At 38.4% G+C, this 18,098-nt stretch overlaps 1 protein-coding gene across 1 annotated transcript in view; it reads left to right on the top strand.

Annotated features, from left to right (window-relative positions):
- Nucleotides 1–18,098, top strand: part of PTPRQ (protein tyrosine phosphatase receptor type Q) — a 213,112-nt gene that overhangs the window by 154,315 nt on the left and 40,699 nt on the right. The window contains exons 32-36 of the mRNA XM_047785804.1: nt 2,226–2,384; nt 2,964–3,186; nt 4,634–4,707; nt 14,396–14,495; nt 16,847–16,975. Of these exons, the coding sequence (XP_047641760.1) occupies nt 2,226–2,384; nt 2,964–3,186; nt 4,634–4,707; nt 14,396–14,495; nt 16,847–16,975 (685 nt within the window). The remainder of the gene's footprint in view (nt 1–2,225; nt 2,385–2,963; nt 3,187–4,633; nt 4,708–14,395; nt 14,496–16,846; nt 16,976–18,098) is intronic.

The following is an 18,098-nucleotide window of genomic DNA, read 5'->3' as shown; positions in this document are numbered from 1 at the left end:
AATTCCACCTCATGCTCCTCTCCCTAAAGCCAAAAATCATTTTTCTCAGTCTTTGGTGAGGACAGCTCAGCACAGGATGAGTCTAGGGTCAAGCTGCTGAGGTTGAATCCTGGATTCGTCACTTGATACCCGTTTGACTTTGGACAAATTTATTAACACGTATAAGTCTGCATAATGCAGGTAGTACTAGTTTGTACCTCATAGGTTGTTGTGAGGATTGAAAGGCATCATCTTTGAAAAACCCTTGGGACAGTGCCTGGAAACTGGCACTGATAAGAAAGAGAAATAGTCACTGTAAGAAGCTGATAAATTGTATTTCTTCATCAATGGGTAATTTTATATAACTGTAATGCTAGATGTATGTATTAATTATTTGCTTTTGCTTTTAATTGATTACGTGGAATGTACAAATACATAACTTCAAAAATACTAGCTATTTTAGAAAATGACTTCATTTTAAGAAAAGCTTAAATCATACCATCCTAATTTCTCTTGGTTCTTCAGTGGCAAGCATATTCATATATTCAGTATTCAGGTAGCAATAGATGCATTATATTCATTCTTTAGTAAAACTTCCTATTTCAGATGCTTTGCTCATCCTCAGGTGAAGATGATTAATTCTGACTTTCCACACTTTACGCAGATGCATGACCAGTTATCTAGAGAAGATACATGGGTACCGGTGGTGGTGGTGGTGGTGGTGGGGGCCTAGAGAAATTAATTTTTCTCTAGCAATATGTATGACTTTAATAGTGAAATGGAGGGACGTAGTTGTCTCATTAAATTTGCATTTGACAGATGACGGCAAGTTGAATAGCCCTGCCCAATGCCAGCTACCTCTCAGTGGAGACCTTTTCTTGGGGACTCTCCAGTAGCTTCATCAAAGTTTCTCAGAACTCCTGAAATCCTAGGCTCTTCTTGCTGAATCCTCTCTTGCTTCATTCACAAGTGTCAGACCTGTGATCTGTAATGTTGCCACCCACTCCTGCTCCCTGCCCCTTTATTTTTCACAGATATTTTCTCCAATAAAGTTCCTACACGTCTAATATCATAACCTTTATGTCTCAGAGGCGTGAGCTAAAGGATCAAGTCAAAAAGAGTTTGTTCAAATCTTGATATGTCCCTTTTAGAGCTACACGGCATAAAGCCGTTTTCCTCGTCTTTAAAATGGAAATGATATTGCCAATTTATGGCATTGATGTGGAGCTTTTTAAAAAAGATTTTATGAATATGAAAATTAAAGTCAAGCAACTTTCTGATGCTCAAACAGCTAATGCATATAGGTATAAGATGAAATGAAACAAATGGAGCTTCTATAGATACTGACTTTGGAGATATTTGTGTGCATTGACGGTAATATGTGAATTATCGTGGAACTTTTAGAAATTATTCTTGGAATCTCTGTTAAAGTTAAAAGTACATCTGTCTTTTGCTCCAGAAATTCTGCCCTTTGGGATACACTCTATAGAACTAAAAGGATCAGTAAATAAGGCTGAATGTGTAAGACTGATTAGTGAAGCAAATGGTCAAAGCCTGAAGGCAAAGTGAATCCCCATCACCGGATAAATGATTGAATAAATATGATACAGCATGGCCATTACGAAGAGTGTTAACCCAGTGCTTGGTGTCTTGGAAAGATTTAGACACGTCATTTTAAGTGAGAAAAGCAGTATGTGGAGTAATTATAATGCTTAATATAGCTCCATTAAAATGAATCAAACAGTGAGAAGAATCCATTATGTATGATTTTATGCATTTTTATATGAATATGTGAACATGGAGAAAAATACGAGGGGATGTCATCCAGATTCTTGGCATAGATAACAGTGGGGTTGGCAGGCAGGGGGCCTGGTGTGACTAGAATAAAAACTAGTGACCCAGCTAAAGGACATACAATTATAAGTATGATTTAATGTATTTGTGAAAATTATATAAGTGACTGCATATATAGATTTGAATTTTTCTTGAATGTGTGATGAGTCAGATGTCTGAAAATCACACCTGGGCCCCATTATCTCAGGCGAGTCTTGAGTATATAATTATACTATTAGGTAATAATTGCTAAATATCTGCTGTAGCCAAACAAAAATCTGTTTCATTTGTTCTTTATGTTTGTCATCACTTAACTGTCAATTACCTGCATGAAATGGGAATTTAAAATGATTTTTTCTTCTTTGCAGAAACAAAAAAAATCAATGGTAGTGATATTTCTTCTTTGTCTATAGCTCCAGCACGGCCCAAAACCAAACCAACTCCCATTTATGATGCCACAGGAAAACTGCTCGTGACTGCAACAACAATTACAATCCGAATGCCCATATGTTACTACAGTGACGATCACGGACCCATCAAAAACGTACAAGTGCTTGTAGCAGAAGCAGGAGGTATCATCAAATGCCAGCGTATCTTGTTTAATTGTCGAGTGTGAATTACTGAATGCTAAAGACATTCCAGTTCCAAGTTAGTAATATAAGGTTGACTCCTGATCATTACACAGCTCTTGAGCTTAATAGATTGGCAATATCGTTAACTTATTCATTATACTAATCATTAATTTATGCCTAAGATATTTTACCAAACTAAGAAAAGGTACAGTTAAAACACGTGGTTTATCTGTTCCATACACTGGTGGAGGTACAGTTAAAACACGTGGTTTATCTGTTCCATACACTGGTGGGACTGTGTTGATTGTGGCAAGATGGAGTTGTGCATGAGAGCGTTACCCTTGATGAGGAATGTTGTTTTTCTGAGAAGTCATCCTCCAAAATGCCCAGGGATCCCTGTGTGATAAGGAGATAGGGTTCCCTGCTTATCCAGGCAGATAAGCTGAATCATTCCTGGTGGTTCATAGATGGGAAGATGTTGCGTCCAGATGTAAGTCATGCAGGTACAGAAACGCCCTTTATAAATGAGAAAATACTCCTGTATTACTTGCAATCATTTACTCTTTTTTCTGAAAATAGCTCAGCATGATGGAAATGTAACAAAGTGGTATGATGCATATTTTAATAAACCAAGGCCATACTTTACAAATGAAGGCTTTCCTAACCCGCCGTGTACAGAAGGAAAGACAAAGTTTAGTGGCAATGAAGAAATTTACATCATAGGTGCTGATAATGCATGCATGATCCCTGGCAATGAAGACAAAATCTGCAATGGACCTTTGAAACCAAAAAAGCAGTACTTGTAAGTACAGCTTGTGCTTACTGTGCATCATGTTAGCAAGACAGTTGGCATCTTTTGTCCATTCACCTACCCATCCTTTCACCTTCCCAACAAGCCCTGAGCATCCATAATGTGTCATGACCTCATGCATGAGAAGGGTCAACGAGGCATTGTGCTTACATTCTGGAAAACAGTTCTAGGGAAAGGAGGCGAGCTTAAAAGTTATCATGCTTTGCTGTGACAGGTGACTAAGGGCAGTATGAAAAATGTGCAAACTGGAGAACATAGGTACAAGAATTCAGTTGTTTCTATAAAGGATGATATGACCAATGTGTAATATGTTGTGTTTTATTCTGCCATGAATGCTAATTGTAGCTTTTTAGAAACACTATCCTAGTCTTTTGGTTAATGATGGCTCCAGTTTACCTCAGTTATAGCAAATCCTTTTTGACTCTCTATATCATAAACATCTGGAAAAGTTGAAATTTTTACAGTTCACTTTAATACTTGGTATTTTGTAGATTATAATAATCTAATATAAAAACACATGCTGATGTTTTAGCTTTATTAAATGGTTTGCAAAATTGGTTAGGCATTTGAAAAAAGAATGCTCTAGCGTATGTTCTTAAGTACTGTTACTTTGGTTACTAAGTTATGGCCTTAAATTAATCATTGCACAATGACAGTTATAAAAATTACATGCCACCAAGTTTCATATTTTTTCAAGAATATTTATTTTGCATATTTTTCTCCAAAATACTCTTCGTATAATCTGCGGAATCATAAGAGTTTTAGAATAGTAAGGATTAAATTATGTACTATAATTTATTAATGTAGATTGGTTTTATATTTCAAGATTCCTGTATGTCTGTGGTTTTTAAATAAGGTCAACTTTGGTTGTTTCTGTGGTGGTGGAATCATCCAGTGATTTTTAAGATCGATTTTCCTCTGCATCCATTTTCGATTTCATGTATCATGAAACCTAAACAGTGAAAATATAGCTGTGCACACACAGAGTTAAGAAGCATTGTTCTTCGTCTGTTTACCTGTGAACAAGATAAGTTTCATGCGATTGTTCTAAATCTGGCTTACCGGTATTTTCAAAGGTGGCTGAGGTGTAACAGTTATTATGCTCTGTGAAGGGCGCTTGTGCAGACCCTGAGCTGTTTCCTCCACACGAATCCGTGCGGAGGGGATCAACTTCATCTCATTAACCTGACGACTGCTCCTGAGTCAGGGCACCCTCTTAGCCACTCTCTCATGAAGCTCTAGAGGCCCGTGCCCAAGATAATTATTCATCTTACGTAAAGATATCATCTATTTGTCCCGATAGTAGACTGATTTCCAAGTTCACACTTTGAAAATTCATTTTCTTTTGAACAAAAATCTTTTTCATAGCTATTCATTAAATTATTCATAGAAAACCAGTCATATGGTATGTAAATTATTGTGTTTTTTTATTTTGTAGATTTAAATTTAGAGCCACAAACATCATGGGACAATTTACTGACTCTGATTATTCTGATCCCGTTAAGACTTTAGGTAAGACATATTTTGTAGTTTAATTGCATTTATAATCTCAACACGCAAATCAACAGCTGTAACATTCACTAGTAAAAGTATTAATCCATGGCTAATGTTCTCAAGTATAAATCCATTTCAAGGTTAATTATCCTAACTGAAGAAAAACTGTGTTTGTAATATTCTTTTAAGTAATGGATCTTCCATCTCTTAAAGTCTGGACATAGATTTCAATACAGTATTTTTTCTAGGATAATGTGAATGAACATTATACTAAGTGAATATTTATTTGGCTGTTTAATACGTAATCTTGTATGTAAAACATTACATATAAGAGCCATTTGGGGTTGTCACAATTGAGGGGGCTGAGCTAGTGGCATCTAGCGAGCAGATAGGACAGGGATGCTGCTGAATGTCCTACAGCGCATAGGCCAGTCCCTCTAGTAAGACTCATCTGGCCCATAATCAATATTACTGCAGTTCAGAAGCCCTCTTAGGTGCTAATATTAATTCCATTTTATAGATAAGGAAACCAAGGCACAGATTAAGTAAGTTAAGTGGCTCTGCCATCACAGATTTTATAACCATTACATCACAAATACAGGATTTAGACCTGGATTCAAATCTTGGCTCTACTACTTGAGAAAATAATTTAATTTCTATAAACCTGATTTTCCTTATTTGGAAAATGATGATGGTAACTGCTTTGAAAGACTTAAGTAAACCAATATAGGAAAGGAATAAAATACAGTTAATAAAATTTCAAATTTTCGTAAGTTTATTTTTTTAAGGGCCACATCCATGGCATATGGAGGTTCCCAGGCTAGGATTCGAATCGGAGCCGTAGCCACCAGCCTACACCACAGCCACAGCAATGCCAGATCCAAGCTGCGTCTGTGACCTACACCACAGCTCATGGCAACACCAGAGCCTTAGCCCACTGAGTAAGGCCAGGGATTGAACCTGCATCCTCATGGTTACCAGTCAGACTCGTTTCCACTGAGCCATGATGAGAACTCCACATAGCTTCCTTTTGGATGGCTTATAATCAAAGATTTTTAAAATATACTACCTTAGGAGAGATTATATTATTTCCCTATGATTTCTCTGAGTAAATCACAACTTTCTATTACCTCTGAATCAATTCTGAGTGTGTGGAACTTTGCGTGTGGTTCAGATCCGTAGGATATCATGAATGCAGTAGATTTCAGCGAGAGTTATGGCTGGAAGAAGATAAATTCTTCCACCGTTTTTAGTCAGAAAGTCTCATCTGGTTGTGGAACACTAATTGTATAAAAGCCAGATTCTTCAGCCTCCACTTAGTGAAGGAAATTTTGGATCGTGAAGAAATGAAGGGGTGCATCGCCTGCTACATTGCTGTTTCTAGAGCAATAACAAACAAATTTCTTTGGCTATGCTGTCTGCTTAATCCCATAAAATGACTGGTTTGATGAATTTTTACCCACTAATTCCATCATGTTTAAATTGGCTGACCAGACTTGTGGCTCTGAACTTGTGTCACACATTTCTTCATTTGATAGGTGAGTTTATCATACCCAGACACCACCACAGCAAAGCACGTGTTTTGATGGCATCAACGTGCTTTCCTGTAGGTCACCGTGTTGAGAACCTATGTATTACCACAGTTAAATGGTAGTCCCGGTGTGTTTGTTGGTGGTAGGTAAGAGACGTAGTACAGATGGATAGCTCAGAGGTCTTAGGGAGATGACATTTTGTAAATGCAACGCTGAAAAGAGGTACCTGGTTGGTCGTTGTGTGTATTCATTTCACAGCTTGCCTGCTTTTATAGCGTCATGGATGGGAGGACCAACTAGTCAATCAGTTATCTGAAACGCCAAGTTGAGACATCTAGGTTAGCAGGAACGACAGAAGAGGGACAGCCACGCATCGGGAAGCATGGGGAACAGGGATGTGATTCCTCTGGTTTTGCCCAAGGGCTGTCCTTTGGCCAAGGACAGGCCTCACCCAGCTCTTGGCCGCAGGAAGTCCCAAGGTGTTCCTCAGTCGTGATCTTTTCCTTCCTTCTCCCGCAGCCAAGGCAGCGGGTACAGTGAGCAATTCTAGAAGGTGGAAGAGGTGGTTCCTCTTTTGGAATCACTGCCACCGCCCAGCCATCCAGGTGCCAGTGTTTGCGTGCCCTGGTAAAGCAGGCGTCTAAAGGGGAGGCCAGATGTGGGATGAAGGGAAAAGCACTGGGTCCTGCCGAGGGTCGAGTATGAGGGACTGGAGAAACAGACTGGACACAGTAGGTAGGATTCCACCAGGCTGATAAGGGGGGTCGTGGCAAGGAAGGGGCGCCTGTATCTACGGTCAGTTTTTCACAGTTTGTATGTTATCCGTATACCAGTGGCCGTAAGGATAGCGTTTGAGCCTCCGCCTTAGAGTGGCCTTCCGTGGGCTCTCCCCTGACAGCAGCTTTCAATAGGCTTTTGCTCTGTAATGCTTACTCTGGATTGACCCTACGGAATTCTGCTATCTAGACAGTACCAAGCGGCAGTGGAGTGCAACCCGCAGTTGTGGTGAAGTGAGGTGTTCAGATTGGGAGAATGGAGCAGAATTTCTCAATGACCAGCAAAATAGCCCAGTCATTGTTTTGGTTAATGGATATCACACCATCAGTTTCTCTCCTCATATCAGGTTTTTTATCTGGAGGTTGGATGTTGTGGTTCTGCAGACATCAGGTTCACTCTGATGAGTCAGGCACCAAAGAGCAGCCCCTAGAAAAAGGCACTGGTCCATGACTGACATTAATAAAAGGCCATGGAGTCATACGAAGTTTTAGCCAAAGAATATTGCTGAGGAGGATATAAGAGGACTCAAAGAGGAAAGAAGGCTGACCATTTCTACAGTGGCAATGGCCAGTGGCCAGAATGGTTTCAAGGCTATGAGAATGGAGGCAAGCAAACAGTAGAACGCATTGATTTAATATTGCTGGTGTCATTATAAGATTGTAAAGAATGTTTGAGTCCTTTTTTCTCTCAAATATGCCATATATTGAGGTATATGATAGTGTTTGCAGCAGGCTGGTGGCTTCCAGCATTCCTGACAAGCCCGCCTAACCCGTAGGAGTGTATCTCCAACTTCAGCGGAAGACGTCTAGGTCCCAGCCAGGTCATCCAACCACCGCTGGATGTACCCTGAGTTACACCACAGGCAGTGAGTTTCAAGCTGAGTTACCTATCAAAACAAGCTTCTGGACTGGAGCCCCTTTGCAAGGCTTTGTTTCTAAGTTAGTACAAGGCATGCACTTATAAGACAGACCATTTTGATAGGGGATGTGCCTGTCAGAGAAATTATTATTCAGACATTAAAATTGGGGCCAAAATCATCACCATAGACTGAGGAACTAAAAGGTTAAAGTTTGGTGAAAAGGCTAAAGTACTACATGTGAGAAGGGGCCAGACAGGGCTCTCCTGAATAGGGACTGATAAGGTGGGAGAGGTGTTTGCACTTAGGGATGTCATTATGGCCTGAAGGAATAAGGAGAAATGACATCTGCCATCATTTTAATCCTAAAGAAATACTTACACCTAACTTGATTTTATTTTAACTCAGGATTGAGCAGTAGGGTTTTTATCACCAAAGCTCACAAGAATCCTTCTTAAACGCTCTTTTTTGTTGAATCCTCCGTAGGCACATCAGTTTATAGAAGCTACTTGTAGGCAATGTTTTCATTACAAGGTTTAATTATAGAGGATTCCTGTGACTTGAAAACCAGACACTTCTTTCTGCACCTCACAGGGCTTCATTAAAGCTGAACAGGACGAAACCTTAAACCCCAAGGCAAAGGCGCTCTGTGATTGTTTTCTTTTGTCATAACACTTCTCATTTAATTACTGTGCTAACAATGAAAAGTTTCAATATGTTCGCTTGGGAACAGAAACAGGGAGTCACTACGTATTTTTTGCAGCAAAAGGATCATCGTCCCCGAGACCCAGAGCATCAGTGGAGAGCTCTATGATGTTGAGGAGGCAGTGGGAATGTGATGGTGAACTCATCAACGTTGCGGCCAGACAAGCATAGTTCAGGCAGTTTGGGCATACATGGAATTTATGTGACCTTGGGTTAGTTATTTAACACATTAACTTCTGCAATCTTCCTTCCAACATGAGAATAATAATACCTACTTCATAAGCTAACTGGGAGGTTAAGTCAGATGAATGGATGGGCCGATGAATATAAAATGTTACTAAGACATGAAGCATTAGTTATGTGCCAAGCCTTTTATGGATATTTTGCACATAACCCCATGTATTTTTCACTACAACCCGAAAACTTGATTTCCCAAGTATCCCCAATTTATTGGTAAGAAATCTGAAGCTGGGTCTTTAAGCGACTTGCCAAAGGTTACAGAGCAAGGAAGTGGCAGCAAGAGCTTTTAGCTGCAGGCAACCTGATGCTAGGCAGTGCTGTGCTTGCAACCCCGTCCTTTGTTGCTGGAAATCAGTAAAGGCCGAAATAGCTTTCAATTCCATTACTTTCGCTGATTTGTCTGTTCCCACATACCTTCTATCGTTGCTGTACCATTTGCTCTTTTCAACATTTAAAATTATCTCTAGATGCTCTCTTTTCACCTTCTCAGCTTTTTGAGGTTAACATTTACACATAAGTATGCTTTGTTTTTATAGATAAAGATGCAATAATTCTTTTTTAAAAAAACAATGAAGGCGTATAACTTCTCTCTACACCCTGGAAACCACTGCTTATTATCTACTTCTAACATTTTGCCACTTTGATGTATGAAAATAGCACTTATTTAGGGTAATTTAATTTTTATTTCTTGAATTATGAAATTGCATCACTTTTAGTAAGTTCTTTTGGAGTGTTTGAATATGCCAGATGGCTAGTACTAGGCTAAATGAAGAACTTATTATACTTAGGTTCTGTTATGAGAACTTGTTTTAAGATTAATAAGAATATTAAGAATATCTTTCATGTAATATGTGCTTATATCAAGAGCTAGACGTAGTTTATAACTCATTTAATTCACTCTTCTTAGAGATATAAGACTGGCATAAAAAATACATCCTTAAACTGAATTTAAATAATGATAATTTTAATCAAAAGATAATACCTATGAAAAATTAGATAGTGCTTTTTAATTGTGACTTGCTTAACTACACTAGTACATTCTATTATGCAAATAAAGTAATTTAATTGGGCCTTTCATAGGATTTTAAGTCTAGTCAGGAAATGACTTCTACTTATTACAAAAATAACCATGTTCATATTTTCAAGAGAAAAAGTTCCATTTTCCGTGAAAGGATTTAGAGAGTGACTTCATTCTGTGCCGGTAATGCTCTGTGGGTACATGCGTAGCAGGGAATCAGAATTTGTACTTGACAATGATGGTACATTTTGTATTTTCCTCATAGTGCTTTTGTTATTCATGTGCCCAAAGGATTACCCATTGTTTATTAATATATTATATGTCATTTCCTCATTTCACTTAGCTAGTGCTTTGAAATGGTGATCTAATCTGAAGATTCTTTTGTGGTTTATGAAATCATTTTTTTCCCCCACTGGGTCCAAGGTCCAGTGACTCACTCCTACCTGATAAAGATGATTCTTTCTTCATCCTCATGGTTGCAGTTAGGCGGCAGCTTGTGAAAATTCATAAAAGAAACCATTAATGTTTTAATGTATGAAAAAGGCATATTTACAATACTTCATGAACTCCATTCTCTAGAGTTTTCTAAATTTAGCTGAAGATTCTAGATGACCATTAAACTTTGATAACTGTTAAGATTCAGCACTCATTCAAATGTACCATATGCAGAATAGCCACAGGAACTCTTTCATATTGTTAACATTACATAAGCATCAATCCAGGGGAAAAAGATGACACATTAATCTCTGCATAGTTTAACAGTTAACCTATTTTGTCGCTTGACTTTAATAGTCTCTACAGTAAAAATTATAAATTATATATCATACAACTTAAAATTGGTTACAATTATCATATCAAAAATAAATGATTAGTTACTTGCATATTCATATTTGATTTAATGCCTGATCTTCAACCTGAAGATTTTTTAACATCTATTTCAAAATCAATATGTGTATTTATTAGTAAATTTAGAAAATATTTATTGAGCATTTACTATATGCCTGATACTAGTCTGAGGACTTGGAATACAGTTTTGAATAAAACAAAGACTCCTGTTTTCAGGAAGCTTACATTCTGAATAGGTAATAAAAAATAATATAATAAATAAATGAATTATAAGCTATGTTAAAAGATGATAAGGGCAACGGAAAGAAAAAGTAGAACAGAGAACAGAGGATGTTGCAGGGGGAAGAAGAGAAATAAGAGAGCCATAGCTTTCAATCTTAAACAGGATCTCAGTCTGCCTGGGCTGCCATAACAAAATACCACAGACTGAGTAACTTAAGCAATTTATTTTCTCACAGTTCTGAGGTGAGAAGTCCAAGATAAGGTTCCAGTCAACTCTAGATATGCTGAGGGCTCTCTTCCTGGCTTGTGAAGGCCTCCTTCTCACTGTACCTTCTCATGGCCTTTCCTCAGTATGTGCACATGCAAGGAGAGAACTAGCTTTCTGGCGTCTCTTCCTAAAAGGACCCGAGTTCTATCAGATTTGGCCCAATCCTTATGACCTCACGTAACATTACTTTCTTCCTTGCTCCAGATACTGTCATGTTGTATTTGTGTTAGGGCTTCAACATACTAATTTGGGAGGGACACACACATTCAGTCTATAAGAGGTAGTCCGTGTAGGCTTCAACTGAGTACGTGATGTTTGAGCAAATTCTTGAAGGTAATGAAATAGCTACCCAGGCAGATCTACAAGAGAAATGCCTTTCCAGGCACAGGAAGAAGCTGGCCATACGCCCTATGTCAAGCGTGACTCTGATGTGTCTCAAGAATAACAGAGAGACCAGTCTGGCTTCAGAGCAAGGTGGAGATTAAAAGGAAAGTCAAAGAGATAACAGGGAACCAGAGAACAAAGGAGGAACCAGAGACCACTACAATGGCCATAGACCATTGGAAGGACTTTGGTTTTCTCTGTCAGAGATGAGAAGAATTTTAAGTAGTGAGGTAGTGTTTTGAAAGCATTACTCTTGGAGTTCCCACTGTGGCTCAGTGGTTGATAAGCCCGACTAACATCCACGAGGATGCAGGTTCCAACCCTGGCCTCGCTCCGTGAGTTAAGGGTCTGGCATCGCCATGAACTGTGGTGTAGGTCACAGACGCGGCTCAGATCCCAAGTTGCTGTGGCTGTGGTGTAGGCCAGCAGCTACAGCTCCAATTTGACCCTTAGCCTGAGAACCTCCATATGCCATAGGTGTAGCCCTAAAAGACAAAAAGACAAAAATAAAATAAAAAATGGAAGCATTACTCTTGCTGTCATCTTGAAAATAGATGAAACAAGGACAAAGGTAGATACAGGACAACTTGTTGGGTGTCCGTACAATGATTCATGCAAAACAGGATGGTGGCCTTGGCCAGGATGCTTGCAGCAGAGATGGTGAAAAGCGAATCGAGCATAAACTAAAGTTTTGAATAGTGTAATGAACCCTCAAATACCTGTTAAATATAATAATTTTTAAGTTTGCCAAATCTATTTTATTCATTTCTTTTGTTTATGAAGTATTTTAAAGCAAATCATAAAAAGCACTGACTATTCTATACTGAAATACTTTACCATATTTATGTAGTAACTGCAAGTTTATTATATTGTTAAACAAAATTAATGCCAGATCCTTAACATTATGTAAAACTATGTATTTTTTTAAATCATACTGATTTTTTAATAGTTTGTTTGAAACAGGATCAAACAGGATGTTCACACATTATTTTTGATTGCTGTGTCTCTTAATCTTTCTAGAGACTTCTTCCTTTCCCCCACCCCCATGACGCAGACTTACTGAGGCAGCCAGATGAGCTCTTCTGCAGGGGGTCTCATATTCTGAATTTGTCTGATTGCTTTTTATTGACGTCGTTTTTTTTACTCCATTCTTGACTGCCTTATAAATTCCTCTACTTTCTTGTAAATAGATGAGATCTAAGAGTGTAAGTATTTATAATCAACACTTTTGGCAGGGATACTTTACAAGTGTTGCTGCCTAGATCAAAATGCCTCACACCAGGAGGTGGATAATATCTGGTTGTTACAATCTCAGTGATTTAAAAATTGATCAGTGGAGTTCCCGTCGTGGCGCAGTGGTTAACGAATCCGACTAGGAACCATGAGGTTGCGGGTTCGGTCCCTGCCCTTGCTCAGTGGGTTAACGATCCGGCGTTGCTGTGAGCGGTGGTGTAGGTTGCAGATGCGGCTCGGATCCCGCATTGCTGTGGCTCTGGCGTAGGCCGGTGGCTACAGCTCCGATTAGACCCCTAGCCTGGGAAACCTCCATATGCCGTGGGAGCGGCCCAAGAAATAGCAACAAAAAAAAAAAAAAAAAAAAGACAAAGAAAAAATTGATCAGTAAGCTTAGTGGTAGTGACTACATGATCCTTCACTGGAAAACTTTTTCCATTGTTATAACCAGCAAATAACCTGTGGGGTGTAAGTTTGACATTCCCCAAATACTCAAGTCCCTATCAGCCTTCCTCCTAGTCATTTAAAGATGTATTTGTGATTGTTACCCCAATCTGTTATTTTATTAGGAATGAAAAATTAATTTCTAAATGTATTATTCTACATTTATTAAAAAGAGTTCTCCTCTAACAAGGAGCTCCAGCTCCTTAACTAGGGAAATTCTTTTAATTTCTCATAATTTCTCATAATTCATATGAGAAAGCCAGGGGAAAATGCTTAATATTCTCCCTTTAATTACAGATTTTTAGAGTGAAAAAAACTAGTTTGTCTAAAACTGGAGTTTACAAACTAGTGTTTTTTAACTCTCATTTCTCTTTCATTGAATTATATTGGAACTCATAGACTTTTACATACTGAACTGATTTCGACCAATTTCAGTTTTCGTTCCGTATAAAGCTTAAATGGTTCTCTCTTTGACCAGGAGGAACCTCTTCAACGTGATCTTTTGTTCTTTCCGTACTATTAGCCTTTGATGGTTTCTTAGCCTTCTTGCTCCATTAGATGTCCCACTTTCCTTTTGTTCGTTAGTCATACTGTAGAATTACTATCTTTTCACGTTTCCCTAGTTTCTTTTAGTGAAAAGTATACATGCTTTTAAGAGAGAGCCAACAGAATTTCTTCAGAGATTCTGGATGTGTTCCATGAAAGGAAGGGAACGTCAACTACGACTTCACAGGTTTTGGTCTGAGCAACTAGAACAGCGAAGTTGCCATCAACTAAAAGGTAGAAAGATGCAGTTGAAAGGAGGGAAGACTAGATGTTCAGCTTTGCACATTTTTATTTAAAAATTCTAAGTAGACTTCTAAATAATGATGTACAACAGGCAATCGAATATACAAGTCAGGAATCCCAAAGATTACAGTTAAGCATTAATCATCATATAAATGCAAATTAAAACCATGAGTCTGCATGGGCTTACCAAGGATGTGATTTAGATAGAAAAAAGAAGGGGACCAAGGACTGAGCCCCAAAGTTAGAAGATGTAGGAAAAGAAGAGAAACCTTTGTACATTTTATTAGCGTTCTTGAGAAATATACCAAGAAAATATGTTCTGTGTTTTGAGACCCAACATAGCGTTGCATATAATAATAATTAATGATAATGTTATACTTTTTCCTCTTCAGGTGAAGGGCTTTCAGAAAGAACTGTAGAGATTATACTTTCAGTCACGCTGTGCATCCTTTCCATCATTCTTCTCGGAACAGCTGTTTTTGCATTTGCAAGGTAAGATTTGTTTCTACTTAGATTCCTAAGATGGTTTATGGACGTCATTCAGTAACGGTCCAATCAGGAGACAGACGCCATGGTGGTTACTTGAATGGAAGACATTTCATATAAAGAATTAGAAACTGGCACAAACAGTTAACAACTAAGGTGGGTGGCTGGGGGGCTGGGGGAAACACTGAGGCATTCAGAAGCAGCGAGTGCAACAAAGCGGCTGCTTTCCTTAGGCTTTGTGAGAGGGACCATAAAGGAACAAAGAACGGGAAGAACTCAGACTCCCAAGTCTGACCTGGAGTGGCCCCCACTGGCGCAGGCAAAGAAACAGGACAGAGGAAGGGGCTGAAACTGACCTGTAGAAGCTCCCCATCATTATCGGAGGGTATAGACAGGCTGGAACCAGGCAGTGGAAACAGCCCACCCTTGCCTGATTGTGCGGGTGGGCTGGTGCCAGCTGGAATCATTCACTGACGGAATGGACAGAGCATGAGCTCACCCAGGTGGACTGTTGGGCTTCCATGGTAAGTAATAATTACGCAGCACAGTCAAAGGACGTATCTCCCTGTCCTCTTGCCTTGCAGGATCACTGTTGATAGACTATTTTAAAAAAAGTCCAACTTGTTTATTTGATGGGCCCCATTCTCACATTTCCTTTACCAAAACGTCTCTACCACATTTTCCATGTGCCCTTTCAAATTCTCAGTATCAGGGCCTCTTAATGCCCCTGTTGTTGACAGGACCTTGGGGAAATCTTAGTCGTGATCCTGAAATCTCGTTTCATAAGATGGACTTCTGAATTAAAGGAATCTTACATTCGTGAAAATAACCATTCTACTCGTTTCCCAAGTAGTCTAATAGGCGCTATTTTTATCAGAATAATGCTGTCTTGTATTTTGTACGCCAAACGTCCTCTGCTTCATCTTGAATCTTAAATTATCGTTGATGGACAATTTGAAGGCTTTTTGAAAGACATTTTCCGTATGCCAGAGGGTATTCTCAGATTAAGCCGGAAGACTGCTGTTTCAGGCACTCTTAGAGATACAGTGTGTAAGGTGCGGTCCTCCTTCCTGGGGACGTGCATTCATCGTACTCATGTTCTTCCGCCCGGAATCACTTCTCGAAGGAAGTGACTCCTCTGTGGGCAGGAAATGGCCTTTCTTATTCCTACAACTTTCTTACATATGTGTCTTTAGCCAATAGCATCTTTTCTCACCTGAATATTCCTTAGATGATCACACAGCTCTGCTTTTGTTTCGTCACCTGGAAATGTGCTTCCTCTGAATGCCTCCTCATCCTGGGATACTCAAGTCAAATCCTACTTTTTACTTTCTCTAAATACTAACAGTTACAGTCACTTAAATAACATTTTATAACTAATCAACTACTGTTATGACGTAATTTGAATCTTATTCCCCTTTTTTATGCTTTTCTACTTTAGATCTGGTTTCCCAACTAAAGCCAGAGAGGTTCCATGAATGGAAAACATTTAATATAAATTCAAGTAACAATCAAGTAAATGTTCTCAACTAAAGCCTTGAGAGGTCCCATTCAAGTAACCTTGAGGATAAGGGCCGTACCTTATAATTTCTGTATCATCTCCAGAAAAATAACTCACAGTAAATATTGTGTTTAAAGTGCAGAAACTAAATAGCTAAATATACTTTGTAATATACTGTATTATGTCACATAAAAATAAGCATGTAAAGGGCTCAAAATGAAGAGACTTTGATTCTCAGATTCATGTGATTCATTCATTTTTGAATTTGAATTTTTGATTTTCTTAGATTATAAATAGAATGTATAATTATATAGGTTACATGAAGAATAATTATACTTAGATATTATATACTTGACAATATTTTTGTTAAAAGACAGTGAGATAGTTCAAAACACATTATTATGTATTTTCCTGAGTGTAACTGTGTTTCATGAATGTAAAAACAGTGGAGTCCTGCCTTTTATCTCTGGTGCTGATGGCAATGAGCTATTTCCACATTGGCATATTACCTTTTTATGACAATTCTATGGGACAGCTTAAGGGAGGAGAAACAAGCTCACAGCGTGAGTCTCATTTGCTCTCTATTTTAAATGTGCCAGTGGCTCAGGCCTTGATGAGCTAATTCCCGTTGCAATTTGAAACGTCAACATAACAGCATGTTAAAAACATCGTAGTAGAGTATGTTCTATGGAATTAAAACAGGGAAGAGTAGTTGGATAGCTTTAAATTTGCAATATTCTGAGAAGTGTTCTCAATAAAGAAACTGACTAATGTCTTTGCTTAAAAAGGAAACTAAACCTAATTTCATGTGCTTTCTAAGCTATTCCCTTCATGGACTTTATTCCACCTACTTTAGACTACGACAGAAGCAGAGAGAAGGTGGGACATACTCTCCCCGCGATGCAGAAATTATTGACACTAAATTCAAGCTGGATCAGCTCATCACAGTGGCAGACCTGGAACTGAAGGGCGAGAGGCTAACGCGGTGAGCACCCTGCTCTGGGCAGACAGTGGTCCAGAGGGCCTGGCGCCATGACCCCACCCTGACCTGGGCTTGTTGGAAGTGTTTGTGGGCCTCCTATTTACCCAGGTCACAGAGATCTTCTTTCAAAGGGTGACCTCCATCTTCCACACGCTTCTCACTGGTGTTCAGAGAGTCACTTAATCTTCCTAATACTTTGAGTTCAAGATGAACCTTGGACAAAGCTTTGTCTTTTTGAGACAAATATTTGTACACATTAAACCTTTAAGATGATGTTTAATAATTTACTCCAGGTGAGAGGTTTTTTTTCACATTGGATTTTCTGGAGGTGTCCACAATTTAAACCAGAAATTTAAGTTGTAACTGCTTGATATTGTTTATGTCATTTTTGTAAAAGCCTTTCTTGCAGCTTATTTTAGTATAAAATCACATTCGAAGTCTAAATTGTGTTATTTACACTTCATTTTTAAAATTGCTTAAGAATTAAATGCAAAGGAAAAATTGAAAGGAAGGGTAAAAGCATGTACAACATATGTGTCATCATATGTCCTGGAAAGAGCAGAGGGTTTCATTATAAAGGAAAAGTCATTTTAAATTCTTTTAAAATCATTACAACTTATTCAAAATATTGGCATGTTTGAAAAACCTCTATTAAGATAATTCATCAAACTCTTAGTAAAAACTATCAGGTTCTGGTAATGAGTTTAGATTCTTAGAAGATCCAATATTTTGTGATGCTTACAGGCATATGACAATTTTGACAAAGTACTTGCACAGCTGTGTTGAACTTTTAGCAGTTATTACTAACTCTGAAAATATGGCATCAAAGCTCTTAAACCTAAAAAGTAATTAATCATTTATAGTTGTCATTTGCCAAAGTTGGCCTTTACCTAACGCATTGGCTTTGAAGAAATATTTCCAGCATGTCTAAAAATAGCTAATATGTTCTGTACAGGGAAGTGTCATCTGATAAGCATGGGTCCTTCCAAATGCTACAAAATGAAAGTTATTCAGTGTTATCGGGATATTACAAAGACATCTGGGTTGTTGCAGAGGAAAACTTACCTCTTTCTATTTAGATATTTACAGTAGTTTCTTGTACAGATTGTTCCTATCCAAAATGGAC

This window comes from Phacochoerus africanus, chromosome 7, assembly GCF_016906955.1.
Source record: "Phacochoerus africanus isolate WHEZ1 chromosome 7, ROS_Pafr_v1, whole genome shotgun sequence".
Taxonomy (NCBI): Eukaryota; Metazoa; Chordata; class Mammalia; order Artiodactyla; family Suidae; genus Phacochoerus; species Phacochoerus africanus.
This window is presented reverse-complemented; position numbering and strand designations above follow the sequence as displayed.